This window comes from Pezoporus wallicus, unplaced genomic scaffold (genome assembly GCF_028554395.1).
Source record: "Pezoporus wallicus isolate ANWC-B61680 ecotype Strahan unplaced genomic scaffold, APGP_CSIRO_Pwel_v1 contig_7820, whole genome shotgun sequence".
NCBI lineage: Eukaryota > Metazoa > Chordata > Aves > Psittaciformes > Psittacidae > Pezoporus > Pezoporus wallicus.
Genome location: NW_026641900.1, coordinates 1,077,457 through 1,104,651, shown reverse-complemented (window position 1 = coordinate 1,104,651; position 27,195 = coordinate 1,077,457). Strand labels below are relative to the sequence as shown.

The 27,195-nt window shown below is 40.0% G+C and overlaps 1 protein-coding gene across 6 annotated transcripts in view; it reads left to right on the top strand.

Annotated features, from left to right (window-relative positions):
• Nucleotides 1-1,307: 1,307 nt before the first annotated feature.
• HYCC1 (hyccin PI4KA lipid kinase complex subunit 1) overlaps nucleotides 1,308-27,195 on the top strand; it is a 43,611-nt gene continuing 17,723 nt past the window's right edge. Inside the window, exons 1-4 of one of the 6 annotated variants that reach the window (XM_057425782.1) lie at nucleotides 1,308-1,364; nucleotides 20,295-20,374; nucleotides 21,243-21,344; nucleotides 25,884-26,063. In XM_057425782.1, coding sequence (XP_057281765.1) covers nucleotides 20,324-20,374; nucleotides 21,243-21,344; nucleotides 25,884-26,063 — 333 coding nt within the window. In that variant the 5' untranslated portion in view covers nucleotides 1,308-1,364; nucleotides 20,295-20,323. Of the gene's footprint in view, nucleotides 1,365-1,387; nucleotides 1,402-20,294; nucleotides 20,375-21,242; nucleotides 21,345-25,617; nucleotides 25,707-25,883; nucleotides 26,064-27,195 lie in introns of those variants that run through there. The other 5 variants (XM_057425781.1, XM_057425776.1, XM_057425779.1 and 2 more) reach the window with 5 other exon arrangements.

The following is a 27,195-nucleotide window of genomic DNA, read 5'->3' as shown; positions in this document are numbered from 1 at the left end:
TCAGGTTCAGGGCTCCAGGGAAGTCAGTAAACTTTTATGTGAACACACTGTCCACCTGTGCAGACTCATTTAGGAAATTAAGACTGGTAAAGCATAGAAGAGCATGGCTTTTAAATGAGTAGTTGTGTGCGACAAGGCTTTGTGACAGTCAGCGTTGGTGGAGCTAATTCGGGCTCTGTCATTACATGGTATTTGACACTGACCAAATCACAACCTGCTTGCCTCAGTTTCAGCACACAGCGATTATATTGCTGATTAACTTAATCTTTATTAATCCTGAAGATTTCCATAAGCGCGTGCTTCTAAGGATTAAAGCTTCATCCTCAAAGCCTGCTTGCAAAGAAACTCTGGTCCTAACAAAAAATGTAGACTGAGCTTCAGTTAAACAAAAAGGAGCTGGTTATGCAGTGTTCAGTTTTATTTCAAGATCATTCTTCAGAGCAATCCAAGGATGAAGCCAGTAGAGAGTAAAAAAAAATAGTAAGAAAAGTACTTGTAATTGAAAAGGGCCTTAAGAGTGCTGTGGAATGAAACTTGCCCATAGTTGCTGCACTCTGGGAAGGCTGGTAAGAATCCAAAACCTAGCTAACGCTGAAGACGCGACTGATAAAAACGAAGAGGCATCCAAAGGTGAGGCATTCCCATTTCCCTGGCGGAGCTGTCAGCCGGCAGCTCTGTGAGGGCTGGGGCGTTAAAGGCTGTACTTGGCTCAACAGTCCGTTACTCAGCCTGTCACCAGCTCCGGTTTCGTTTCCAGCGGCGGCAGGAGGTGGGTGTGCATGTGCTTTCTGACAGCGGCAACACACGCGGCCCGTGCTGGCTCCCCCCCGGCGCGGCCCCTGCGCGTTTCGCTCGGTGTGACAGCTCCCGCCAGCGCTCCGGCAGCGTGCGCTTCCCGCCGCCACGGATGGAGCATCTCCCCTCCGGGCACGGCCCTCACCAGCGCCCCGGGTCAGCCTCGGCTTCCTCGGCCGCGGGGGTGGGCTCTGCCCGGCGCCGGAGGCACGTTGCCGATTCAGCCCCGGCGGGGAAACAATGACTTGTCTCACCCCACGGAGCTGCCACCGCCTCTCGCGTTTCCGGGCCTGCGGCTGCGGGACGCGAAGATCCCCCCTCCCTCCAGGGGCGCCTTCACAGACCGGCGACCCCCCCCCAGCCCTGGCCCCGCCGCCGCCCGCCCTCGGAGCGGGGCAGCACCACCCATTCGGGGAGAGGGCGCCCGCACGGTCCGCTCTGCCACTCTATTGGCTGGCGTGACCGCGCTTTGCCCTCTGATTGGCTGTGGCCGCCGCCAGGCAGCAGCGGGGTCGGGCGGTGCCAGCCCGCCACCGCCCGCGCTCGCCGCTGTCGCTCCCGGCGGGCGAGTAAGGCGGCGAGCGGCGGCGGAGGCGGGCGGGACGGGTGAGTTCGCTTAGCGGCCGCTCCCGCAGGGCCAACTTTTCTCTCGTGGGGCTGGCGCAGCCCCTCAGCGCCGGCGGGACGGTTGCGCGGTTGGGCAGCTAACGGCCGGCTGCGGAGAGCCCCTCAGGCTCTGGGTCCCGCGCTCCGCCCCGGGGGAGCCGTCGGTGCGCGGTTACCCGCGGGGCTCGCCCGGTGTGCGAAGGGCGCGGGCACGGACGGGGTGGCAGAGTTCCCGCGGCGGGGCCGGGTGAAGGGCCGGTGCTCGATGCAGGGCGGGGGACGGTGGAGGGGCAGGGCCGGCGCCCTGAGGGGGTCGGCGGTCGCGCCTCCCGCCTTGCTGAGGGAAGCTGGTCTCTGTCCGCGGGGCGGGGCCGCGCTCCGGGCACCGGCTGCAGCTTTCCCCTTCCCGCCGTCCTCCCCGGGCGCCGCTGGTGTTTCGGCTGCGTCTGGGTCCTCCCGCGCCCGCTCTCGCTCGGGTCCCGGGCGGCGGTCGGGGAGGGCGGAGGAGGGGAGCGGCGGCCTTGGCGGGGCGGCTCGGGCCAGCGGGGTCAGTTGTGTCGGCTGGAGGAGGCAGTGGGGGGTGCGGGCAGCCGGCTGCGGGCCAGACAAAGGAGCTGCTCCCGCTGGTCTCCCCGAGCAGCGTGGTGCCTGGAGCTGACTTCTCGCTCCCCGGCTGGGAGCGTGTGCCTGCTCGCTCGTGGAAAGATCTGGGACGTAGTTCAGTGACGTGCTGTGGATTACATCCATTCCAACCCATCTTTTCCGCGTGGTTTTTGTTTTTCCTGCCGCGTTGATTTCGGTGTCCGCGGGTAGGGACGCGGGGAGGTGGCTGCAACAGTTGTATTTGCTGAGAGTTTGTGGTTGAGGTTCATCGGGAAGCGCCGCAGACTCTGGGGGGTTGTGCCTGTTCAGGCTTCGGTATTTGACTTTCCGCACGTTACACTGAAGTAACTTTCCATCTGCTTGTGTTTTAAAGGTAATGGTAAAAACAGAGATAGTGGTGGTGGACATGTCTTGTTCCCTGCAATCCCCAAAGACCTCACGTTTGTTTTCCATCCAGCTGGATTCTGACTCTACCCCGAAAAAGCTCCCGAGTCTTAAGTTCTCAAAGGAAAGATCTGTGTACTCGAGGATTTTCAAGTCTTGTTAGCATTGTTCTTTCGTAATCTTTAGTATAGGCTGCTAGTGTGTGAAGACGACTGTAGAGGAACAAAAGATGAAAGTTTCTATGAAGTGATTGCTGTTAGCTGCAAATTCCGATTGGGTGATGAGGTTTTTGTTTTGTTTTTTTTTTTTAAAGGCAACTTGAACAAATGACACGGCAAAGGGGCAAAAAGACAGTTTTGCGCAGCAAAGCGTAGAATGACATTGGTGGTTGTTTTCATTGCCTCTAAAAAGCTTTTCGGCAGTTTCTCCATCCAATAATGCAGTTAGATGCTATGGAGTCTATTCAGAAGCTTGTGCTTTTCACAGAATGCCTTCGTCTATGACAGTGCCTTGCTTCTGGTGTCCTCTCCTCCTTCCAACAAGTTCTCATATGCTGTGAAAAGTAACCAGAGTTGTAAAGGTTGGTCAATTTCACTTACAATCTGTACTACTTTCATCAGTGAAATACTTTTGGTACCAGTAATGTCTTTGAAGCTGCGTTCTAGATCCATCTGGCACTATTCTTGGACATATTTTTTCCTCCCAAGAAGACAATATGAAAATACTACTTTTGAAATGCAAAACTCGGCTGCATCTCTCTGTGATAATCTCTTTGTGAGACAAGGTACTTTAAGCTGGCCTTTTATCAGAGAGGTGACAATTTTCAGGAAGTTCAGTATGACTTCTGATGATTTATTAGCTGTAGCAATTCACTTCCTTTCAGTGTTGAGCTCTCTTTAAGGTACGAGTTGAATTTACTCAGAATGCCTTTTACAAGGAAAAAGGCTTTCATGGGCAGAATCGTGCTGAGCTCCTGCCATGGTCTTGTGAATGGGAGGGTTTTCTTTCACTTGAGAGAGTTCATGGTAGTCATGTTCACAGGCATAGCTTGGTAGTTAAGTCACTTGGATTCTAATTTTGCAAGGACTTGTATTGCAAACAAGCGTGTGCTTGAGATACTGCAAGGCTAGGCACTACAAATGGTATGTGTCATCTGTATTTCACCTAGCACAATGGAGCTGGCATTAAGCTGGGAGAAGAGCCCATTTACTGATGCATATGTTATGACTGTATCAAACCTAATAGTAAGTCATTGAATTAAAGTCTGATTTTTAGTGCATTTTAGTGTAAAACCCCAACATCTTGAACCTTCTTTGTATGTTCATGTCAGGAAATTAATTAATTTTCATTAGTTCCTGCCTTAAGGTAGGAACTCTTAACCCATTGCTGACTTTAATACATGCAATATGAAATTTGTCATGTTCATTCTAGAGACTTACTGCTTATGAAATCCTGGCTAATGCCTGGCTGTCTTAATTAGAAAGTAAATACATGTTTTATGGTCTGATGTGACACTGTTTTGTTTCAGGTTGTGTGAAAAATGCACAGCTTGAGAAATCTGGATGATTTATGAGCAAAAATTCACAGTTCCCAGACTTTCCTTTGGGACTAAGAGCCTGTGGAGTACTCTTTACATTTGAGGCTTTCAGATGAAACTTTCATGAGGCTTAAATGTTTATGTTATAAGAATATTAAAATACAGTAGCACTTGGGATCTCAACAAAGATCACCTGGGCACTCTGAAAATGTACAAAGCTTATATCAGGAACAGTTTAGAGATAAATCCTTTGGGTGGATGACCCTCTTGGGTTTAATTATCAAGCCTTCGCTTGGTGTATGACATGTAGGATAAGGAGGGGGGTGGCTTTAAACTAGAAGATTGTAGATTTAGGTTAGATCTTAGGAAGAAATTATTTACCGTGAGGATGGTGGAATAAACTGGCACATGTTGCCCTGAGAAGCTGTGGCTGCCCCATCCCTGGCAGTGTTCAAGGCCAGGTTGGACAGAGCCTTGGGCAGCATGGTCTAGTGTGAGGCACCCCTGCCTATGACAGGGGGGTTGGAACTGGATGATCTTTCAGGTCCCTTCTAACCCAAATCATTCTGTTCTTGGCATAGCCTGGCATGCTTTCTCTCTTGCAAATGCAAGACTGAGTACAAAACTTACACTTAAGTCTGCCATAGGATTTGTGGGGGTAGTTTTGCTAGCATAAATGGAGATTACAGGTATGAACTGCTGCATTGGTGTGTTATTTAAAGTGTTACCAGTGACCAGTCTTCCAGGAGCAATATGGATGAAGTTTAAGCAGGAGATCCTGTCATCCTGTATAGGGTGTATGATGATATGACCATCACTGTATGCATGCTCTGTCTTCTTTGAATTTGGAAGAACTCAAATCTGAAACTATTGCACTTTTAGAAAAATTAAAGGCTGCAGATTTGTATTTATTTACCAAGGTGTAATACCCTGATGACTGGAAGATGCTGTGTAATCTCCAAGACTTCTTGTACATTGTTATGAAGCTTCAATGTGCTTAAAACCTGCATTTTATATGCAGCATTTTTCAGTGTGTTGGTTTGTGGTTAGTTGGATGTAATTGGAAGTATTTATTGCTTTACTGGAATCTGATAGTTTTCCTGCTTAACAAAATACAGCTTTTGATCTGTTAATGCTCTTCTTTAATTGTGCAAGTATAAAAACTTCCCACCTTCATTAGAATTGTAGGCGTGATACCTTTTAAATCTGTATTTTCTTTCTTCTCCAGAAAAAATGGTCCTTTTGTCAGTTTGCTGTCCTCAGTTGCCAGAATTGACATGATGGTGTATTAAATGCACATTTGGGAATGGAAAATGTGCTGGCATTAGAACATATTTTTATTAGCCTCAGTTAATTAGGAACTTAAATTGGATTAATTAATTTGAAATGCTTCTTGAGATAATCTTGGAAGGCAATAAGAAAGTGGTGTCAGGATAAGGACTGAAATCTGTGTCAGACTGGTGATGTTGAAGACAAGGATTACTAAAAGGATGAAAGTGTTTTGAACGTGGAGCAACTGCATATTGTCGCAAGGCTGTGTTTAAAGCTTCTAGGCTGCTCAAGCTCTGCACGCCATTAATATCATAGCATATAGAATCATAGAATCGGTAGGGTTGGAAAGGACCTTAAGATCATCTAGTTCCAACCCCCCTGTCTTGGGCAGGGGTGCCTCACACTAGACCATGCTGCCCAATGCTCTGTCCAACCTGGCTTTGAACACTGCCAGGGATGGAGCATTTATCACTTCTTTGGGCAACCTGTTCCAGCGCCTTGCCAGAATCTTCCCTATACATCTATTATAAGTGTATGCACATGCTTTTAAGATGAAGTACTTCTGCATACTCTCAAGATTGTCTTTATGAATAACTGACTTTTAAATTATTTTAAGTTATTTGAAAGGTTTTCTGTGAGTCTGCAGGGTGAAATACTTCTACATTTGTTACTGTAAATCATAAGATTTCTATCAGAATTTGTGCTGGAACTTTGTTTGCTTGAAAGTTCAAACACTCATGGATTAGATAAAAAACTCCCACAAAACCAAAACCCACCAAACAAAAAACAACTCCAGTGAAACAACAACATCTGAAAGATCCAACAGCTCTGGGTTTAATTTAGCACATCTAAAATAATGGAGGATATGAGGTGTACTTCTGGTGAACCTGTTGTGAAGCCTTTGTCCTAATTAGGACCATGTTGAAGAGCAGCAGAATAAAAATAGTATGTCAGTTTAGACAGGGAGGGTGACTGTTATTTACAGGGATTTCTTTAGACGCATCCCCACATGAACTTACGTGCTTTAGTAACAGCTGGAAGACTGGTGAATGAAAGCAGCCTAACTTGCAGCCCAAGCACATTGAAATGTCACATCTGAATGTGACACTTTCTTCTCACTGCAGTGGCAGAAATGGGAGGATGTTGGTGTATTTGTTTGTGTGATAAGTTAAGGGCTCTGTTTATAAACCGTCAGTGTAACTTCCAAATGGTATACAAATTTAACACAAGTGGGTTCAATAAAGAGTTGTTACTAAGAGTGTTATTTATTAGAACTGGAATCAATAAAGCATGTAGAATTTGAACAGATACTTAATCATTATCAGTCTTCTGTTTGGAGAATGCCATGAAAAGCTATGGTGCGCATGGAAACACTTTTTAGTTTATTTTAGAAGACCAGCATTGCTGAAGAATGATCTGATCATTGAGAAGAAGACTGGCAACCGGTTCTTTGTCTAAAACATGTATATTTGTCATCTTCTCTCCAGCCTTCGATGATCTGAAATGCTGTGTAGCAATGAAAGTGTAACAAAGATGCTTAGGTAAAAGCAGTGCTAGCTGAGTAGTAAAACATGACTATTGCTGATGCAGAAGTTGTATTCTATCCTGACTGGATTAAAAGCTCTCATTCTAAACTTAGTGACAGAAACTGTATATCTTGGGCACTTTGGTAGCTATTAAAAACATCTCTCTTTGTTAAGAGATAACATAACCTTTACATTTTGTTGCCCCTTTTTCTTTTTTTGGAAACTAACCTTTAATCAGAAATGGCATAGTACCTTCTGAAGCCTCACTGGATACTAATTAACTCACTTCAATGTTAAAGCCATGTTGTCTCCTACAGTTTCCTGCTGTCTGCACCGGATAAATATTTATGCTTCAGCAAGGCATTAACTTCAACCTGATGAATAGTGCATACAGCTTTAATATTTTTGTTAATGCTAAACACCATTATTCAGTACTATTACTATACTTTATTGCAATATTACTTATTATTTCTTTTTAGAAAGGGGGGAAGAAGCCTGTTACACTTGAAGTATGCAATAGAGAATTAAATCTAATACTCAATAATTAAACTGTCTAGCAGTCTGAGTATCATACAGAAGCTAATGCTGGATGATACAGGGTCTTCCTGAGTGTCTGGTTAATGGACAAGGCTGTACTATATCATTGTGACTTGTTTTCAAGTGCTTGAATCCTGTTCACATATGTAAAGACAATTGTTTCCTATTTTGAATTATTTTTAATACTACAGTATTTGCTGTATTAAAACAAATTACTGGAATATGTGTAAAAGCATTAAGTTGACCTAATCTTCAAAAACTGCATTTAAAAAGTTTTTAAACTGGACACCATCTCTGAAAGTTAGGATACTGTGAATATTTTCAAGAGTCTATCATGTAAGACATGTTGGGTATACTGTAGAAACATCCCTGTCTGAGGAAGCATGCTATAGGATCTGTGGGTACAGAATTTAACGCTTTTCCCCCAGTAGCACTCCTCAGTGTTTGCTGGCTGTAGGAAGTTGTGTTACTCTGCCAGAGTTGAAGTAGGTTGCAAAATCAGGCTGCAATATCGTATATTCTGAGTTAGGCTGATGAAGGGGAATTGTTTTGTGTTAGAGAATTCCGCAGCTCTTGATACTTCCCACTAAAGCAATAATTTTATCTTCCTCACAGTAACTTTACACTGGATTTTTGCCAGTGAAATTCTGAGTATTCTACAGTTTGTCATTTAGTAGCATATCTGGCTGAACCAATTACTGTCTCTTAATATAATACCTTTTGTTACTGACTTTCTTTAGGTTGTGCCAAAATACCTGCCTGTTTCATGTCATGTGCTGTGGACATGCTACTGCTTTTACTCAGTTACAGCTTTTAGGCTCAATAAGCATAGTCTTTCCATTCACATCTCTCATGCTTTTAATTATATTGACTCCATATGTCAGGTCTAGAAAGACTAATAGGTTCCTGCATTTTTTTTCCTGCTTTGAACTAAACTCCAGTGCAACAGCCAGAGGAGTAGGTGAAAGCCTTTTTGATGATAGTTCTGCACACCCACTTACATGTGCATTCTGTAGCTTTTCCAGCATTGGTGTAGCATTTACCAATTCCTGCCTGTCTTGAGAGAATGTGATTTACATGTAGTTGTAAAGCTGAGGGAAAAAAATTCAAAACTCAAGTTCCTTTCCCTGTTCACTGTTTTCTTAGCAGCATTTTGTGTCAGTATTGTAAATAACAGGCGTTCTTGCCACAGTGGTGGTGTGATGAGATGCTGCAGACAATAAGGGTTATCATGTTACTTAGTGAAACTCAACAAAGGGAACATCTGTTTTGTAGAGTATTTAATGATACTGCTTGAAGTATCAGAATTCTGTTGTTTTGGCTAGAATTGGTTGAAATTTTGTTGAATTTTCAGTCAGGTGTGGAAGTATAGCAGAACTACTCTTCCTGCCCTTTTTGCCTTGTGTTAGAGATGTAGACTTGCTATCTCTTCTACTTGTAATTTTTTGCTGCCTTGCTAATTTTTGTTTGATAGACATATTTGCAGTAGTATTCTTTTTTGTCATGCTAAAATTTTAAGTGTGTCTGAAGCATATCCATTTTCACTGGTTACCAAGAGTTCTTACTAGAATGTAATATTTATTTGTGCAATGATATTTTATCCCAAGCTGTTGTTACTGGCAAGGTGCAGCTGTAAAGGGGAAACTAATAAGGGTTTTCCACCTGAAACTCAACATAATGAGATTTCTCTACACTATCCAGTTCCTTTGCATCCATAATGCATAATGTTAATTCCTTAAGGGAGTAATGAAAATCTCTGATTCGTTCCCATTTTATGGGTATTCAAAAGTGTCTTATATGTTTTGTCTCATTCTGGCAAAGAACTGGATGACAGCTCACCTATGTTGAATAGTTCACCTGTTGGAGTGAGTCTAGAGGAGGCCACGAAGATGATCAGGGAGCTGGAGCACCTCTCCAGTGAAGACAGGCTGAAAGAGCTGGACTTGTTCAGCCTCAAGAAGAGAAAGCTCTGGGGAGACCTTAGGGCAACTTCCAGTGCCTAAAGGCTGTGACAAGAGATCTGGAGAGGGGCTTTTTACAGGGGCATGTAGGAACAGGACAAGGGGGAATGGCTTTAAACTGACAGAGGGTAGGTTTAGATTAGACATTAGGAAGAAGCTCTTTACTGTGAGGGTGCTGAGGCACTGGCACAGGGTGCCCAGAGAAGCTGTGGCTGCCCCATCCCTGGCAGTGTTCAAGGCCAGGTTGGGCAGGGCTTGGAGCAACCTGGTCTAGTGGAAGGTGTCCCTGACCATGACAGGGGGTTGGAACTGGATGAGCTTTAATGTCCCTTCCAACACAAACCATTCTCTGATTCTGTGTTCACCAAGTTGCAGCAATCCGGTGGAACAGTGACAGGACTGATTTCCTTAATTGTCTACAATTGGTTTTGGTTTGTTTTTTTTTTGTGTGTGGTAAAATACAAGTCCTGTATAAATTAAGTAGCAGCAGTAGGATGCATACTTCACATCAAGGGAAGAAGGAGCAGTTATAAGAAGGTCCCTGCTTGTACAGTAAACAGAGGAACTGACAAAAGTGTGAATAGGAAGTTAACTGATGAAACAGGAACTAAATAACGCCACATTTATGATTCCAGAAGTTCCTCAAATGTGTCTACTGATTTTTAAATGATAGGTGTATGATCTTTTTGTGTTGTGCAATTAACCTCCACCCTCCAAATGTCGTGCTGTTTGGAAAGCATCCATTCATGGAGATTATATTTGCTTTTTGCTCTCATGTGGCACAGCTTGCTTTGCTCTTGGTTCATTGCAACGCCTCTTTCCTGTTAATAGGACAGTTTGTACAAGCATAACATGTTGCTTCCTAGGGTTGTTAAACTGTATTGATATCATTCAGCTCAGGTTCATTTGAGTCCACTGTGTCCCACATACATGTGTAGTCAATGACCAATTTCAATATATTGTCATAATGGCATCTGCCATTCGACCGACTTTTCAGTTGCTGCATGCAAGCAGAATATGATAAATCAGTTCCAAGCTCATGCGCTTTGGATTATTATACAAACAAATTTTGACTACTTTGGTGTTAGGTACAGAAATATTTGTCAGGCTCTAAATCATGAACTCTGTGCTCTAAACCAAGGGTCTGAGTTTGTAACTTGAATATTCAAGTACCACTCTTTCATTCTAGAAATACTAGATACGTAGGTCTTACAGTTCACACAAATCAGGCCTGTTTTGAGCGGAAGACATCTTGGGATTTAGTGAGAATGCAAATAAAAGAAACAGGAAAGGAAAATGAATGCATGCTCTGTTATGTGTAATATTAAACTGTTCTCTGCTACCTAAGCAATATCAGTATAAATTCATTAGACACTATCTGTTGTTATGGCTTTAGAACAATGGCACATAAATGACACCATTTACTCTGAAAATCATTATATCAGTTGCTCAAATAAGTCCCTCCAGAACCTATGTAACTTGAGATTCATTAGGTTTATATTTCTTTCTTGGAAATGTTCTGAGTTTAGATGCTTTCATGCTTTCAACTCTTTGAAGATCTTTTTCATCAAATATTAATTCAATCTAAATTAAAATGCCGCACAAAGCGAGACAATTAACACCTATTTTTTCCTTCTCTGTCACTATTATGCTTTTGGGTTTTGAGGTTTTGTTTGTTTGTTTTTTTTTTTAATACAATATAGGACAAGACGTATGGGGAAGTAGATTATCTGAGACTTCAAGTTGCACACACACTTAGTACTGCAGCACTGAAATGATATGTGGCAGTAGAGCATTTCATGAATATATCTTTTCTAAATAAAAGAGAATTGTGGGTCCTGCTGTGACTTTTTAAAAATTTTAGTTAAAAGTCTTGTTTTTCTGTTGCTTAAAAAGTATGTAAAAACCACAGAGTTCTTGGCTGCTCTGAAGGTCCTTGTGAGTATAACACGCTCATGCAGGAGGGCGTTTGTGGCCAGTGGGGGAGGAGGGGATGAGGAAGAGCGAGAAGACTGCCACGGAGAGATAAAGCAATTTTTGCCCTGAAGCTATTTAACACAGCATTATGTGCATGTATTGATGGATCAGTTTAATTCTGCAACTTAACAGGGAGCAATCATCAACCACTCAAAGCAAATGAAATCCTAAGGTTTTTTCAGTATTGATATACCCCTCTTCTGGAAAATGCACCTTCATATATTTTATTTTTTGCTATCAAAATGAGCCACTAAAGCATGTATTAATAGACCACCATAAACCTCTTCTTGCTATAAAATCTGTGGTGTATTCCTAATAGCAAGTTTCCTGCTTTTCTCTCATGATCTTTGGGGAAATAGTGGAATGGTATACTGGAGATGATATTTTGCAAAGGATAGTGTTAGGGTGGTGGGATGTATCATAGCACTCACTTAAAACAGATGCTCTGGAGTACAGTAGGATCAAACCTTTCCATTGCAGTCATATTTGATAATGTCTGATGTTATTACACTATACTGTAGATCTACCCTGGGTAAATGCACCATAATGGTTATTTTTGCAGTGTACCAGGTTCTTTAAAGCCTGTTTCTGGGACATCCAAATCACTGACCTGTGCTAGCATTTATGCCAAGAGCGCAGTTTCAATACTTGTTTCACTTGGAGTGTGTTGGACTTCCGAAGTTACAAGTGGAAGTTCTTTGGAAGGATAGTTCGTATTTGGTTTACATGAAAGCTTACAAATGCTTGCAAAGTAGGAGTCCAGGTTGTAGAGAGACGTTTTAACTGGACATGCGCAATAAAATAATTTTCATACTTTTAACATGCTATTGTTAAAAGCTTCTAGAACTTAAACCAACTAATTTTTTGGCAAATAAAAATAAGTCCCTTCTGAAGCATCTGCAACTTTTGCAACTTAATCCTCAGTTTGTGGAGTTCATCACCTTTTGCAGAGGCAGAAGGAAGAGTCCGTTGAAGTGAAGTCCCAGTAGCTGCTACAAAATTTCTTCCTCATGGGGCTTGTGTAACAACATCTAACATCAGCTTCTGGCTTGCACGTATGCATCTCTGCCTTTCACGTTAAATGAGGTGCAGATACCTGGAATGGGCTTGAAAACTGGCAGAATCGGATGAAATCTCATTCTCGGCTAGTGGAGTTGGGAATTTTTCGGTAATGTTGCTGCTAAAAAAGTAGAAACTGAAGAGTATTACAAATGGAAGGCAAAGAACTTGCTTAAACTCCTGTCCCTATTTTGTGAGCTGAATCTTTTTGCTTCTGATATGTCACTGCAAAGCTACTTGTGAGATGAATGCTTTTCCATTTGCTCTAGGTGCAGCTACATGCTGTAATGGTAGGTGTTGGAATTGTGCCTTTAACAGTTGATGCTCAGAGATGAAGTACTGTGCCTGCTCAGTTCTCCACGTGCTATTTAGGTCATGCTCAAGCTATTGTGCTCTATCTGCTTATGCATGCTTTACACTTAGAGTCTTTCCAACAGCTGAATTACCTGACACCTTTCTTTTTGATATGTGGCTGAAAGTTCTGAACGAAGTCTCACTGAGATTACTTGCAATTTTCACTCGGAAAACGTATTTTTAAAATTAGCTTGAGCAAACACTTCATAAACTGCTAGATTAAATGAGTAACTGCTTGTACAGGTATACTACAGTAGCACTGAAGTTTGAGAAGGCAGCAAACTAGATGTCACAGCATTACTACCGAAATAATGCCATCTGCTATTGAAAAGACCACTGGTTACTTCAAGACTTGTATGCATCACTGGATCAAGAGCTGTAGCATAGTTATTCTCTCTCTCTGCATAGTTTATTTTATTTCACTACTTGTATTTGGTTTTGGGTTTCAGGGAAACTTCCTCATTTCATAGGGATGTAATTCATTTTGGGCTTAGGGAAACTAGGGCATGTGAGAACAGTAAGTTTACTTTGCTTGGGGTTCTGTAGAAAACGTTTCTTGTAAGTGGTTAACTTCTGTAGCAATGCTTTCCCTCACAGAAGTAAGAACACTTGTGTCAGCTGTGGTATTGCCTGCTCATAGATGCTCTTGGCAGAAGTTACAGGAGTGCTGATACCCAGGAAATAGAGAAAATTTCTAAAGTTTTCTAGTTCATTCTTTTCTAGTTCATTCTTATCAGAGCATAAAGAAAATGCATTTATTTTAGTACTATGGAATTATGTGGCTAAAGCAAAAACTCAAAAACCTGTGTGGGTTAGGTCACTTTTGTAGTATTAGCATGCCATTCCATTTAACACATTTCTTTTTGTCATTTCAGTTATGTTTGGTTAAGTTGTGGTTGTATTCTAGTGTTATTTTTAATTTCTTTTTCCTTATGATGTGTACAGTTATTACCTCAATTTTTCTTTTTGTATATTAAACTGTTAACTATATTAATCCAGAATAACAACACATAAGAAAGAAGCATAGAAAAGCTGACACTTGAGGACATATGGCAAATGGAATAGCTTGAGAGTAGGGTTTTTGCAGACTAGAGAATAGGATGTAACCAGAGTAAACTGGCTTATAGGTGGTCAATTTTGTCCGACTGTGGTTATCAGTACAGCAGTTGTACTTACAGTCTGCTTTAGTGCAGAAGACAGCAAGGAAGAAATAGTAAAGTAGGTTTAAAAAAAAAAATCAAGTTGTGTAAGTGATGTCATCTTTATCTTCAGTTTGGTATTGTGCTGGTAGGGCTGCTTTTGTACTGCTTTAGCAATATAAATCTGGCTTACAATGGCTTGTATAAATTCAAGCAAATATTTCAATGTATAATCTCATGTCTCAGTGAGTTGTTTAGCTGTCATGAGTCATTTGGTTGTCTTGAATGGTTGAGGGCAAATACAAGGCTAGTTGTGTACAAAGGTGATTTGTAATTGTTGATTGCTAATCTGAATTTGAGCAAATAGAATTGTCAGAAGTCAAAGATCAGGATTAAAATCTTTAAAAGCCATTGCTTATAGGGATACTACCTTCTGTTCAAGAGATTTTAGGAAGCTTTCGTCATGAATGTTTTGGGGCATGTGTTCCTTCACGACTATTTGCCAGCATTGCAGCATTGTAAATGGAATTATCACCTTAACTGTAGGTGGACTTTGGGGGGGGGGGGGGGTGGTATTTTTCCTGTTAACAGAATTGAAATGTTGTAAAAGGCGAAGTTGTAGTTCGATGTGTCAGGTAGTTGTGTGTAGGTTTTAGGACTGCAAAGTGTCAATATTCTGTGGTGCTGGATCGTTTGCCCAAGAAATGGGCATTTAAGAGAGTTATTTATAGTTTCTATACAGTCTAGTGAATGTACGCTTTCTTTCTTTAGAGTAACTATTTTTTTTTCCTTATTTGCTGTTATTAAAACTGAATTGAGGTCTGTCATCTGTGGCTGAATGTTATTAGACCTGTGATTTTAAAAATCTGTAATGTGTATCTTTCAAGAGGACTTTTCCATTTGATGGGCAAATATCTATCATTTTGTTGTATCCCAAGTGTAGAGTGTTCAAGAAGCACATGTGCAGAGGAAATATTTAAATCTATATTGTGGAAATGTCCATTGACCCTTGACTCTTCAAGGCTGATGCTCCACATTGTGATCTAAAGTGTAAGCTGCAATTAAGGTGGTTGTTTCTAGCACTGATGGAGGGGAGGGAACAGTAGGAGGGGAGAGCAGCAAAACTGAAAAATGCCCTTGGCAACGTTAAATTCAAATTGACTGTAGCTTCAGTTCCTAAAGCTCAGTAACCTTTACAAATCACTGGGGACAAACACGTTCAAAACAGTTGTCTTTGTGTAGTTTCACTGCCCTATTGTGAAGAAGACTAGTAATAACCATACTGAATCAGACCAGAATTTCTGAAACCTTGTTATCTCACAGTGGCTGTTAATAGAGGCCTAGAGAGGAACTTAGAGGGGAAATTGGAAGAGTGTTTTGGGGGAGCAACTTCTGACTTGAACTACCTGAAGAGGAAGAAGTGTTTATATATTTAGTGGCTGTGGATGGATTCTTCCATGATTGTCTCCAAGATTCTTTTTATGCACATTTATGTGAAGTTCATGTACTTATGATTCAATGCATACTTCTTTCACATTGTTTTTGGTAACTCCTTCTGTTTGCTTTGAGCCTGTCTCCTACCGTTTCACCCAATGCTTGTTCGTTCTTGTATAAGAAGATGCTAACTCGCAATCGCTTGTCATTTTAGGAATTGGCTTGAGCCTGTGTCAGTGATGCTTGATGCACCGTAGGTATCTTGTTGACACTCCTGATTTTACACTGATGATAAGGATTATCAGAGAATACTTGATATTGAGTCTTCAAGCACTGCTTGCATTGTGTATTTGAGTATGTGACTGTTTCAGGCTGAGCACAATGGGTGTTTTGTTTCTTTGTGCAAGTTTGAAAAATGTCAAGAAGCCAGACCTAGCCTGTTTCACTAGAATGAGTTCTGCATTGAAATCAGGAAAATACATTCTCTTCTTTGTCAATTTATTCAAGAATACACTTGCCCAAGTGCTCTTTCCTGTTGTGAGGTTTACCAAGGATTGTGTCTTAGCTGGGAGAGAAAGGGGTTTGGCAGTGTGAATTTTAAGTACAGACTGTAGTTCTTAAGTGAACTTGACATATGGTGTAGAGCTGATTAAAAAGTTTTTAATAGTACTTGTACTGGTTGAAAGGGTAGGAAAAGTTGAGTCCTAATAGGCCCTTCTCTACTTCTGTGTACAAACTACTATCAAATACAAGATTGACATGTACCAGGGACTTGATCTCTTACGGGTCTGGTATATCTGAATGCTCACAAGTCTGTTTTGTTGTTGTTCTGGGATGAGTTGACAAATTTGGCTGATGATTCATAAAAATCTTAACTTTCTGTCCCATGTTTCCCATAGGCTAAAAAAAAATTTCTTAGCAAATAGTCCACACTTCCAAGCAGATACTTTTCAGATTAGGTAAGGATGCAGTATATGCTTTCCTTCCTTTTCTAGCAATTCCCAGAGGACAGGACTTGAGCAGTCTTTGGCTTCTGGTTTTATTTTTTCCAGCTCTGACTTCCACTAGCAAACACCCACTACTGTGCTTCCAGAAGGTCAGTTCTGCAGAACTTGAGTTCATTCTTCATCCAAGTCCAGCCTCCTTGTACTTAATCCAGATTTCATTTACATGCATGCATTCTGTGGATGAATTCTACACAGGCTGGGTAGCTTTAAAGAATGGGAAAGCCACCAATTGTGAGAATTTCTTTTTAAAGAGCAGCCTGTGAATGTATTGTCTGTGACTTCCTCAAGGCCATGGTTTGATATTACTGTATTAAAAAAAAATAATAATTCTTGAATGACTGGTATGAAAAACTGAAGCTGTTTTAAGTAGGTGAATCCATTACTGAGTTTGCCAGAGAGTACATCTTAATTCCTCTTGGCTTACCCTCCACTAGCTTAGTGCATAGCAACTTTCTCTCTGTCCCCCTTCCCCTAAAAATAGTAAATTCAGTAAGTTCCTGTTGTATCTGTGCTGTAATAGAAAAAATAATGGGGTTTGTAGAGATTTTGTAGAAGTCTCTTCTAAACAAGACTCATTTTGGTCAGATACACTTGCCTAATATCTTGCTCTGTTTGTAGTACTCGTCTTAAAGCAAGAATTGGTATCTCCTGTGTAAGGAGAGCTTTATTGTAGTATTAGAATAGAGCACGATCAATTTACAGCTCTTAGAGGCTGCTTATTACTTGGGAAAATATCCAGACAAGCCCTAACTTAAGCTATATCAGAATGGATTGCAGACTTCAAGTGGAATGTAAGTTAGACTTATTCTCCTCTTGTTGGTATTAGAGCTCAAGTTCCATATGTCCGACAGTTCCAATGTTAGAGATTATTAAGGGCTCTCTGGCTTAAAGTATGCTTACCTTAAATAGATGTTCTACTAGGAAAATTAGTTTAATTATTGCTTAGCACCAACAAATAGGATTTATACTAATCCAAGTTGAGAGTCTTGTGGAAAATACTCCTAAGTACTTTTAACTCACAGGGCATAAACAAACAGATAAATTTGTCATGTGTTAGCTGGGCTGCAGTAGCTACACATGCTTTCATGAGGTGGAAAATGTGAAGTAATATCATAAGACCTGCAATGAGAGTGTCACCTGAAGTTGCTTTACTTTGTGTGATATAAGGATATGTATGTTTCTAATAAAAGTTCAAGAAAGATGGACCACCTGACTGTTACAGAGATCCATCACAAATAACGTTGTGATAGCTTTGTTGAATCTTTGAGACTCCTTCCTCTTTCCTGCAACTGTCTTCTGTCAGAGCATCCAAATGATTCTGTCTCTTACTCTCTTCAAATGAGGCACATGGGGACATGCTATGATTCAAAGCTGCTCATCAGCAATATTGTTTGATTTGTGGGGACAAAAGCAGTTTGTTTTTAAAGAAATTCTCAAACTCCACTCCTCTGAACAACTTGAAGGGGCTTAAGAGGAAGACATCAAGGGAAAAAAATATTCAAAGGGTGTTTATGTGCCGATGTACTTTAAAACAAGACTTTTCTTGGAGAATTGCTGGGTAGTGTTTGCTGCATTGTTTGAATTTTCATTATAGTTTTGGTATTTATAGAGTACATTCTCAGTATAACTTCACAGCTTTTTTTAAAGTAGCATGTATTTACTTTATCTACTTCTTGTTTTAATTCCATTGTGACTGGACATGTAGTGCTCACAGTGGCCTTTATCTTGCAATTGAATCCACTGAAATGGAGCTATAATTAAGGCATGCTTTTTTAATCCTTTTGGGCTTTTTTCCAAGAGGTTAACAGATGCTAGAAATTAGGCTTTATTTTGGCTCACTTTGTGTTTAAAAAATTCTGGTTTAGAGTTACTTTTGTAAACTTTATATAGGCTTCATTAAAAATTGTGGTGTTCACTGAAATTTGTTAATCCTTCCTTTAGAACAGTCTTAGGTTTGCTGACTCTGTCCGTACATTGTTGCAATACAATTTGATATATTATTTAACTAGCACGGAATGTGTCAATCCTCAGCAAAGGAGTAGGTTGTCTGCCAGTTTTAATAGATCCCACACACCTGATGTGTGGAATGGAGGGGATTTTTTCCTTTTGGGGATAGATCAGTCTGGCAGATAATAATCTTTGTCTTCAAGGGAAATAATTACAAAATTAGACTGCTTATTTGTGACACTCAAAAGTGTGTTACTGGATGCTTCTGTGCTCAGAGTTAAACAGAGTTTTCAGAAAGGTACATGCGTTTTTTTAATGTATGAAGGTAAAATAAGGACAGTTTATCTTCTGTGCATCTCAACTGCCTTAACTCTCAATGGAATACCTCTGCTACCTAAAAAAATCAAAGACCTGACAGCAAAAACTTTGTCCTGTTTCTTTTAGTTAACTTTTTTATAGATTTCATCTTAAAAGTTCACGGTTTTGCAAAAATTGCGAAACAAAACAACAAAAAAACCAATTTGCCTTCAAATACTTAGTCATAAAAGCTTGAAATACTTTTCTTAGTCCCATGAATAATGCCAGCCAAGGGTGTTGTTACTGTTCTTACTAGTCAAACACATCCTGTCTTCTCTTGGAGCCTTTAATCTGAAAATACTGATCCATCTGCTTGATGGATCAGTAAGAATAGGTGAAAAAAAAACGACCATGTGTATCTTGGATAAATGTGGTGTCAGCAACAGACTTGGAGTATCCAGGACTCCTCTGGACACCTTTAGATCATGCATTTCTTTGAGCAGTAAATATTGCCACAGGGATTTGTGCTATTGATGACTCTCAGGCAATGGTTGCTATTGTCAACCCTGCTGAAGCATGTGAGGTTGCAAAAGCTTTTGTCCACCTTCACAGGAATGAAGGTAGGGATAGTAGAATGTGTGATACTGTAGGACTTGATGAGGTTGTTGCTTCAATAATTGTAGTAGGACCATCATTTGTGTGTGTTACGCACAGTTTTTTAAATAATATTTTTAAACTTCCCGAGATTCATGTGTTGGCTCATGTCTCCACCCTGTTGGTGTCCCTGTGAATGGCAGCACACCCCTGTGGTCAGCCCTTTGAGCCTGGCAGTTGAGGCAGTCGTGGGTGCTCAGAGGCCTGGGATTCCTGAGGGCTGCTCTTGGTGCTAACAACAGAAGCAAAGGTGGCAGTGAGTACCAGTTTCCATGTCTTCTGTCAGCAAGTCCTCTGCCCCGTTCCGTCATGGAGCCCTAGTCTTCCTGTTGCTTGTGGTATTTTTGCAAAAGCCCATGAACCATTCTGGGCATTCTTGATCCTCCTTCTTGCTCTGATCCTTCTTCTCCTTGGGATCCTATGCTCTACCACATCATGGTCACTGCAGCTATGGCTGCCCTGACCTTCGCATCATTGCCCAGTTTCTCCATGTTTATAAGTATGATGTTCAACAGAGAGTCTGCCCTTATTGGCTCCTTAGTAACCTCTTTCAGAACGTTATAATCAGTTCAAATCAAATTAAATTTGTCCCTCTGTGGTTTACAATTCCTTAGCCCTTCCTTATTCCCCTTTCATCCTCAGAAAGCATCTCATGTGTTCGAGTCTTAGTCCTGATGATCTTGTTCTGAAAGGGTATTGGGCAGGGGCTCAGGCTACCTGCTGAGGCAGCAGGCTCATTGTCTTGCAGTTGCCATGGTGGGGGAGGATTGAAAGGTTTTCCATCAGCCTTTATTTCAGTGACCTTTTCCAAGTTAGGAATAGCAGTTGACTAAGAAAAAGCTAAACAGTCATTTCTCTTCAGTGAGTCCATACACTTTTCTCTTGAGTTCTGTAAGCTGAAAAATAAATTGAAATGGAGAAAGTAGTATTTTCTGTTTTCAAAATGCCATTTCTGCAAATCTTTGACTTACTGAGCTTCCCACGCAATACATACTTGGAATTTATTAAACTGCTGTATGTGAAGTCTCCCATGCTTAATGCTTCCATAAGTGAGGTAGAATGAAAGTTCAAAGTAATGTCAGCGTGTGAAATGTTAACAAGTAAAAGCATGATAAGAGTCTTTAAATATTCACAGGGACTTAATTTTCATCATCTACTTAATGCAGTGACTGTGTAGTTTTCACAAACTCTGCTTATTCTTTCAGGCTGAAGGTCTTAGAACGGATGTTGGAAGATGTTAGCTGTGGATACTGGGGCTGTGGAGGAGTGGTTATCAGAGTTCAAGGTAATATACTCTCAGATATTTAGCCGGTAGTGTTTGAATCTCTGCTGGAGTGGAGTGGTATGGAAAAATGCTTGATTGCTGTAGAAAATAAAAAAGAATAGTAACCATGTATTTTGCTGAGGTAATGTGATATATACAGATGACTGGTTCTTAACTTGCCCTCTTTGGGATTATATCCTTGTACAGTAAAAAGGTATATCACAGATAAATGGTCTTGTTGATTTGAGTATGGACTAGACCATGCTTCTGGTCTGCTTAGATAAACTGGGAATGTGTTTTCCTATCTATAGTGGAGTTTTATCTCCTTTGAAGGAGTGCAGATAAGAAGCACTGTAAGAGCTATGAATAGTAAGTTAAAATGTACAGCTTTCAAAGGGTTGCTAAAAAGATTAGATTTTTACCCTCTTAAGTGCGAACAGAAAATCCGTTTAGTGTCAGAGAAGAGCTGTTCACATCAACTGGAGTTTGTGCTCTTTCAGAGGCTATATCCTGTCTATATATTTTTACTATATCCTGTAATTTTCAGTAGCTGTGTACAGAGAAAATCCCTTGAAGTATGTCTCTGCAAAGTGCTAAGCTTCAAGTACAGGGCTGCACCTGGAAACTCTTGTTTTTTTATGTTACCCACCCACTGTCATTACATTCTGTATGAAAGTGTCTGCAAAGTGATAAATGCAGTGTGTCTTCTGGCAGTTTTGTTGTCCTGAAAGCATGGTGCTTTCCATAATAAGGATTTCTTGTGAAATAAGTTTTAGTTTACAGTAAACTGGTAAACAGTAATCTGTAATAGGAAATAGTTGTTGAAATAGCTGTTATCTTCTTATGGTAAAAATTGCTTTTTCTACTAGTGTTAATATTTTTATTTCAGACACTGCCAGAAGCATCCATATCCAGCTATGCTACAAACTTGAAAGATAAGACTGCCTTGATTTCATCTCTTTACAAAGTAATTCAGGAGCCACAGAGTGAAGTGAGTATATCTGATCTCTCACACAACATGTCTGACATAACAGCAGCAGAATAAAAGAAGACCTTGCATACTAGTTAATTGTGTTCTAACTATGCAAACTACAGAACTACATGAAGCATCTCCATCAAAATGTTTGTTCTTAGCAGTGACATATTACCATGGAAATTATTCATAGGTTTTGTAACCCACTGATTATAGCTAAGCCTGTAGATCATACTCACGGGCTTCAGAACTTGGCTATAGAATTGATAAATATGTTAAGGGATTGAAAAGATGTTTGAGACTGACTGAATTCTTTTTGTAATTCAGTGTCAGTTGAATGTGAATCTGTACATATCAGAAGCTCATCTGTTACAACCCAAGAGAACACTGTTAGGTAGGTTTGCAATCCTTTTAAGCTGTTGCTTTGGTTGTACGGCTTTTGTTGTTGTTTTACAAACATAAAATATAAATATACACATTTATACAGTGGATGTACCCTTGCTGAGATGATGGCAAAAAAAACCCCTAACACTGGAGAGAAGGGGACAGTTCATTTACCTGTGCCAGGAATAGTTCCACACCTATGAATGCACTTGGTTTAAAGTGTTCAGAACATACTGAACTGGTTTTGGTTGTGTCTTGTTAACTGCATTGTCTCACTTTCTACTGTTCAGCAAGCCTATTTTAAAATTGACCAAGCCCTTAATTCGTTTTCTGAAAAGACCCAGCATAAGGAACCTTTCCAAAGTTTGAGATTATGCCGGTAGTGGTCAGAGGGTAAAATGCTTTCAGTATATACTTTTTAGAGAGAATGCTGGTAGATAAACTCCCAGATTGTCTAGCAAAGAAGAAATGTGATTTTACTTTGCTGCTCAGAAAGGCATTCTGAGTCATTCCAGCTACTGAGTCAAGCCTGTCTGGTCTTCAGAATGTGTGTAACATGTAAATTAATCTGATGAGTCTCCTTGATGGTAGCCAAATTAATCCTTTCGTATGTTCTTTGATTTTTTTTTTTTTTTTTTTTACTACTTCTGACTACCACTCGGTTTCTCTAAGACCTTAGTAACAGGATGGTCAAGGACGCAAATTCTGCTTGAAAAGGTTGCTGGGATAATTCTGGGGGCAAGGTATCAAAGATTTCCCTGTTTGTGAGACTTTGAATTGAAATGAAAAGCCAGTGCTGACTGAGTGTTGTGCTGCCTTGGGAGAAGTCCTAAAAATCTTTACTTTGGGCTGTTCTCTGAGTACCTGCCACTTTGTGGAAAGGGCTACTTGGAGCTTTCTATGTTGTGAAAATACTTACAAGCTAGCAATTAAAAAGACAAGTAATTTCTTTCAACTGTTATCGGACATCTCTTAGCTGCACTGTGTAATGGTAACTTGCTTTACGGTGTAGGATATGTGCTGTCCTTTCTTACCTTGTGTGTGTACTGCAAAAGGGATGGGTTAATGCATGAACACTAGAAAAACTGGTGAGATTAAAACCAGACAAACAACCTTCTGTTTACCTTTGGATAAATGTACTTCTAATATAACAGCTAATGGTACCTTAAAATTGTGATTAATCTCACTTGGGGGTGGATGTGTTCTTTACTTTTCAAATGCTTAAAAAATATCATATGTATTTGCATCTGTGACTGTATTTTCCTGCTGGCTCGTGTTTTCTTTACATAAGGGATTTTTTGTTTGCGTTTCAAAAATAATTAAAAATCAGTTTGTGACAGAAATGAGCTACTTGTTTGCTATAGAAAAATAAAAAATACCCAATTCATAGTAGCTTTGATTGTAAAGATTTTGTTAATTACTTTTGAGGTTCCTGGGCCATTGATAAGTGAAAAATGTAATTCAATACAAGACGAGTATTGAGTAGACGTGAAGATTTAAAGGACTTTTGACTCAAGAATCCAACAAAAAAAAATTATAATTCTGAGGTTTTTTTCTTCAGAAATTCAAGATTTTCTGGCTTTCTACCTAAAACACTGTTGCTGTTCTTGTGTAGGCATTTGCATTAGGAGATAAAGTGTTTGGAGTGTCTAACACATTTGTATGCAGCTTAAATGAAGTAGGGATGAGATTGCTTGGACATTCTTCTGTTCCAGCATTAAAAATTGTTTCAGTCTAGATATCTTTTAGAACTGTTTTAATGTAAAACATTATCCGGAAACAGCAACAATCATTAGCTCGTTTTGATATTAGCTTGCAGCATGTGGTGGCATTCTGAGGAAGAAAATCTGTTTTCTTACTGATTATGCATTTAAATGTGCTGATATAAAGCTGTCTCAACTGAGATAACAATGTGGACATGGGTACCTGTCATAGTTATTGATGTGCCTTTTAAAGTTCAAGCGCATCATTCTGAACTGATACTTCCTTAAAGGAAGCATGCAAATTGTGTGAACTATGCAAGCTGAAGGTGGAAAGCGCTTGTGCTGGTGAGGTTTTCTAGAAGGATCTTTGATGCTCTGCTCTTTAAGCTGATGAGTAGTTTAGCTTGGCATGATGTTTTGCCTTTGCTGTAAATTTTTCCCAGATGATTTTTTCCAAAGAGGAGCTGTATCTGTCAGAAGCTAAAAGTTCCTCATTTTTTGAAGGGATCAAATTGACCCAAATTACTTTTAAAAGAACCAAAACCTGCTAAGATTCTTTGGGTTCTGAAGTAACTTTGGGAGGTAAGAAATGTTGTCTCAGCTTTCTTTGTATTGAGCAGGAAACACTTAGGAAAGCAAGCAAACTTTTTTCCAGCTTGCTCTTCTGGTAGTGGTGTCCCCTTTGCTGCAATAAAGGGGGGGGCGGCTTCTTAGCTTTTCGAAAGCTTGTTCCATTGAACAACTGAAGTTGTGACCTAGGCATAATAAAATGGAAAATGTGATCTGCATGTTACTAGCACTAAAGTACATGCATATATTGAAGTTTTTAAGGATTTTCAGAAAGGTGTTGGGTAATACTTTGCCTTCTGAACTGACATGCAGTGGCAATTCTAATGATTATGGTATCTTTTCTCAGTGCAATCTCTAAACTAAAATGCATGTCTAGTTTGGATTCCATTCTTTTCAGGTTAAAACTTTTGGGGATTTTGTGCAGGAATACATTTCAGTGGAGATCTGTTACTAGCCTGAACACTCCTGATCTTGAAATTAATTTAGAGTCTATTTCTGTGGGTCATGTTGATGAACTGTAAAGATCTTAAGTCTTGGAGTTTAGAAGCAAGGTAAAATAACTAGTCCTTTAGGCATGTTACATTTGAATCTTGTCTTTCAGAGATTAGCAATGGGAGAATATCATATTTTAGATAATTTTGTTTTTTTTTAAAGTGCATTAACTGGAGCTGATAAAATTAATTCTGAACAGCAGGAATCTCAGAGTTCATTTTGTGAAGTTTGCTGATGTAAATGTATCAGCTGCCTAGATCGTTTTTCAGGGAATAGTTTATTATGATAGGGTCCTTCCGTTTATTATTTCTTTCCAGTTATTTTCCCAAATTATTTTAGAAGATTTAATTAAAATCCCCCTTTTCTACCCAAACATTGTCTGTTGGGTTTTTTTGTTTGGTTGTTTTTTTTTAATTTTTTTCTTTTTTAAGAAATCCTTTTACAGGTCCATACTTACGGTTTGCTGGGTTTGCTGCCAAAAAGTATTTCTGAGTGTGTGCTTTTGAATTTTTGCTTTAGAGTTCAGCCTCCAGTTCAGATGGCTTTGTTAGGGCCTACTGGTTTTGATGTTATTTTCCACTTGGGTTAGGAAATCTTTTAGCTAGGTGCCAACATAAATATATAGCTTCTGTGCATTGACACAAGATGGTTAACACTGTGTTTTGGCATTTAGTGGAGGTAGGTGTTAGCACAAGGATGTACATTAAATCCAGAAGCACGGTGCAAGCTGATTGCTTAACTGTTTTTTTTAGTCTGTTTTATTTTTTAACTTGTTCTATCTCAGTGTTTTATTTTCAATTCAATATAGTATTTCCATTTATAACAGCTTAACAAATTTGGTTATAAAATTACTCCTGGGGCTTCCCATTTCTGTCTCAAACCTATAAATACATTTAAGTTTCCGGATGATTTTAATGTGAGTGGAGAAATGAACTAATTCTACTCTGTACTAAGTTATTGTAATACTTTGAGAGTTACGCAGCTCTTCTCATTTGGTGGTTAAAAGCTTCTGGCAATTTGTGCATGCTGTTGGAGCTCTAGAATAGCAAGAACTGTTCAGGTACTTTTCCTGTATATCAGAGATAGTGAGGACATGGTATGGGGTGTGGTGATAAGCAGTATCCTCTATTTATGCCTTTGAGGCTGGAGGAAGTGAGCCAAAAATGAAAGAAGGAGCAGTTGGAATTCATTCTTCATGCAGGATGGAAGGCCCTACTTTTACCATCTGAAAGTATGTTATAAAAGATGCAAGTGTGTAAGGTGACTTGAGGAGTTATTGCATCAGTCACTCCCTAATAGCTAAAATGTAACATTTATGAGTTTATAGTTTTGTCCAAAGAATTGATCCAGACAGAGTTGCTGTTTCTTGTAATATTTTATTAATTCACAATTGTCATTTGTATTTCAGCTTCTGGAGCCAGTTTGCCATCAGCTCTTTGAGTTCTATCGCAGTGGTGAAGAACAATTGCTACGATTCACGCTGCAGTTTCTGCCAGAATTGATGTGGTGTTATCTTGCTGTCTCAGCCAGCAGGGATTTGCAGAGCAGTGGATGCATAGAGGCTCTTCTCCTAGGAGTTTATAACTTGGTTTGTATTTGCATGTAATTATTAAGGCCTAAAAATATTAGTGTGCTTTCAGGTGTACTGTATTTTACTGGTGAATAATTAACAATTTCATTTCAGAATTAAAGTGTTGAGCATCTTAGTTTTGACTTTTCAAATTGGTATCCATGTCACAAATATGCAACATGAACTTTCATTCTTTTACTTCAGTAAATATTTTCTCTGCTCTTTTTGTGGTTCCTGGAAAGTGTTAATGTGCTAATGGCTGAAAGAGGCAAAGGAGTCTTCTTAATTTCCTTATTACTTAGTTCGTGGTATGGTGATTAAACTTACATTCTGCTTGAAAGCCTTTAGAGGTCTTACTTTTGAAGTGGTTGCCCATATTTTCTGGGGTAATTTGACTCTCTTGACTAGAAAACACACACAAAAATCACAAATTCTGAGCACTTGACTGCTGAACAGATTGCTTAGCTTTGAGAAATTAAATGTCATTGTTAATTTTGGAATAACCTTGGCACTTTTTTTCATGTTTATATTAAAAGATACTGTTTGTTACTAAATTACTGCTTTGAAGGGACCTTGAAGAGCACCATATTTTAATTATGCATTTTGTCTTTTTATGGCTATTATAGAAAGCTTAGTGTTATATCCACTGGGATTCTCTTCTGTGTAGTTTGTATGTTCTGGATGTTGTAGGAAGGCTTTTTGGGAAGTGAAACAGTGATGAACTTCAGGTCTTCTCATTCTGAAAACCTGGAGAGGGCACCTTCCATTCTTCTAAAAATAATCTCAAGTGTCTTTACCAAGCGAGTGAAAACACCTTTTTTTTTACCCAGGAATCTACTTAAAAAGAACTGAGCTCTTAAATTCAATTCACGGTGCAGACTTCATGTCTCTTCTGTGTGCCTGGCTGTATCTGAGAAGAAAAATATTCCTGGAAAGCATTTGGTATATCTTATGCCTTAAGTCAAATCACTCCTTTATTTCCATGATGAAGTAATCTAAAACGGTTGATGGATGTGGCTGCAATCACTTGTCTTTCTCCTAGGAGAGATTACATTTACAGTTTATTTTGAAATTGGTCCAGAACGTCTTCTCTTAGCTATGAGCAGTTTCTTCCTCCATTAGTAGCATAGCCATCCATCTCCAGCTGCTT